Source organism: Austrofundulus limnaeus, unplaced genomic scaffold (genome assembly GCF_001266775.1).
Source record: "Austrofundulus limnaeus strain Quisiro unplaced genomic scaffold, Austrofundulus_limnaeus-1.0 Scaffold548, whole genome shotgun sequence".
In the NCBI taxonomy this organism is placed as follows: Eukaryota; Metazoa; Chordata; class Actinopteri; order Cyprinodontiformes; family Rivulidae; genus Austrofundulus; species Austrofundulus limnaeus.
The window spans coordinates 161,393-164,564 of record NW_013952950.1 but is presented as its reverse complement, the minus strand read 5'-3'; the positions used below and the strand labels follow the sequence as shown (position 1 = coordinate 164,564).

Below are 3,172 nucleotides of genomic sequence, written 5' to 3'. Positions count from 1 at the left end.
GACTTTCCATTACGCAATGAGATTACCATGTGGCAAGACTTGACGTGTGCGCCTGACTTTCAGAGCGCGTACGAACAGAGAGCACATTGTCATGTCGGATTCGTCAACATAGTGACGCTTGGGCAGGGGCCGTCTGCGTCCAGTTTTGACGCACCRGGTACCCCCSGCRYGYCCATCCTTGCCGACCCCAGTGGAGCCAGTGAAGAATGTGTTCTGTGAGAACTGAGCTGATGGGAGAGAGCAGGAAGTTAGCCAGAAAAGCAGGGGGAATGTTTTTCGTAGCACTCGCACGGAGAAAATGCTATGTATAAAGAATTTAAAAAGCAAGAATAGAAAAGTTGCAGAGTGAAAAACTTGTCTGTTCAGGAGTGCAACATAACGTGTCTCAGGGATGTATAAAAAGAGCAGGAAAATCTATTTGCTGAGTACTAAAAGTGCAGCAACGTCCTCAATGGGCAGCATAAAGACTTTGTGGTTAGCACTGATGCCTCACATCAAGAAGGTGGGTTTAATCCCTGGTTTGGACCAGGGGTCTTTCTGTTTGGAGTTTGCATGTTTTTCTTGTGGTTGCTTGGGTTTTGTCGGGGTACTCTGATTTCCTCAAACAGACAAAAAACATGGATGTTRGGCTGCCTTCAGTCAGGCCTTCCTTGCAAAAGAACTGTGATCTCAGAGGAATTTGCCTGGTTAAGTAAATGTTTTTTTTAAATAAATGCCTTCACAATGAAGACGTCTTTCCAAATTTGTTGCAATCCAGCCACATTCTGATATTGTTTGTAGATCATGGAGGGCATTAAAGCAACATCATCTTCCAGTGTGAAGGAGGTCTAACTTTAACTGTGTTCAAAAGAACATGTACACATTGTGTGGCATATATCTTTCTCTTGATTGATTACTATATGAGTATTTATGTCACTGCGTGCTGGCAGGAGCTTCCTTGTGTTAAACACTTACATTGGTTTGGAGGCTTCAGCTTGGTCCGTCTGTAGTTTATGGCCTCCYTCGACCTCCATTGTGCAGTAAACTATTCTGTTTGAAGCCAAGGACTTCAGACCCTGGACTTCCATTATTACCACCTAAAACACAAAGTTTGCACAAATAAAGAACATTAACTGTCATCTTAATAATGTAATTACAAAAACAACAACGAAATTTGTTTGTTTATCTGTTTGCTTGTTTTTTTTAATTAGTGTAGCTGATCCAACATCTATATAAGGTCAAATCCTTCCTTGTTACTCACGGCCATTTGATAACTTTATCTGTGACAGTGAGCAGCTGATATGAATGAACTTCAAACTGATTATTGTGCAGTTGATAAACTGCATAAAACACAAAAATGCACTGAAACGGTACAGTAGCAATAAAAAGTAGTGTTTTCCATAGAGTAACCACCACCTCAATAAAATGTGTAATTGTACATACAGCAGTGGTGTCAGATCCTGACCCTCAAAGGCCTTCAGTCCTGCCTGTTTTACTTGTTTTTCTGCTCCAACACACCTGAAAAWATCTGCCAGCTTTGTTGTGCTTTCCACTCATTCTTTTTCATTTATTTTTGAAACTAAATCATGAATATTTAGTTTTTATAAGCAATGGGCCTCAAGCAAGAATCTTTTGTATGAACAGATTTTTTTCTTAAATTGTGCGTACGAGTGATTTAGGAGAATTTATGGCATTCACCAATTTTCTCGTAAGATTTTTTTCAAATACGAACAAAATTCACAAGTGGTCCAGACCTGTCGTATATTTTACCAGCAGTCAGTCTGCTGTTATCCAGACGGGTTTTCCTCCCTAATAACTTTATATTTCATTAGTTTGAAGATATTTTGAGTTGAAAATAAAGCACACTCCATAATTATGTTGACAATAGGCTATTCTGTTTGAACTAGAATTAGATTTTAAATGTAACTAATGACATAAATTGGTTAAATTAAATTAAATTGGCTTTTAATGCTGTTGTATAACACTACAATATTAATATGAACATCTCAAACTAAAAACCAACTGAAATTATGCATTAATTGAAGTTAGGAGACAGTTTAAAATGCCTTTTTTTTTTCAGAACCGCATCTGACATTTGCGACGGTCTGGAGGGGGAAGATGGCCGTGGGGGTATAGCGGTGTGCGACTGCTCTTCTTCTGAATAAATGAAAACTATGTAACACAGTTGTTTACACTTAAATTAAAAATATTTGCCCAAAGAAAATCCGGAGCAGGACTARAGAGAGATGAATATGATTTAGATTTTTATTTCTGTCTGTAWACGACCCACARGAGACRCGACAYTAACAGCAGTCATCATTTCATTCCTCGGCTTTAGCAGGTCTGACRCTGCTAAAAATKACAGATTTWTTTTTCTGGATCTCTGAAAGCAGGACTTCAATCTCTGAACTTGTAAAAATCTTCTTATTTACTTTGCGATGTCATTTATGAATGGACACTTCCTGGTATGTCGGGCAGGAAACATTACCTTATATGGTGTTTTTGGGGTGGTAAGTATGCTAATCACCTCTCCCTGTGCATGAGCAGCTGGATACGAACAGGTAGAAWTCATCATGTTTACGCAGCTCATTTACACACTTTTCCTGAAGATAGAAGAGTTTGTTGAATCTAGGGCTGCAACAACGAATCGATAAAAYTGATAAAAATYGATTATTAAAAGCGTTGGCAACGAATTTCATTATCGATTCRTTGTGTTGCGYKATTTATGCRTCCCTCGCCGTGTCGCGGAGCCGTTTACGTCACCCGCAGAGCGTTGTCAATGCTGGCAGACCTAAATGAAGTTTAAGAAGAAAAAAACTACCTGTAAAGATCCACCCTCTGCGACTTACGAGTGAAAATTAGAGACTTCGAACTTTAAAACAGTTTTTAAATTGTGTTGTTAGGTCAAGTAGATCTGAAGATATGATAAAAAGTATGTGACACATTTAAAAGACGGTCTGATGAAAGCAACGTCATGAGGACTAAATGCGTGCGTAAATAAATCCACCGTTTGTTTCCTCCTCTCGGGCCAAAAGTATAAAAACTCTAGTTTTTCCTGACTGAGGCTCAAAGTTATTTGTTGAGCAGCAAAACGTTTCCGGACAAAGGAATAAAAAAAATAAATAAAAAAAGATGCGAGCAGCAGGTCAGCCTCAGCAGAGGAGAGGGGAGGGCGGGGGATCTGCTTCAGAAC

The 3,172-nt window shown here is 39.1% G+C and overlaps 1 protein-coding gene across 1 annotated transcript in view; it reads right to left on the bottom strand.

Annotated features, from left to right (window-relative positions):
• The window catches only part of LOC106530697 (calcium-dependent secretion activator 1), a gene marked incomplete at its 3' end in the record, with an annotated part of 178,663 nt that overhangs the window by 127,955 nt on the left and 47,536 nt on the right, over positions 1-3,172 (bottom strand). The window contains 1 exon segment of the mRNA XM_014026371.1: positions 955-1,076. Within this exon segment, the coding sequence (XP_013881825.1) occupies positions 955-1,076 (122 nt within the window).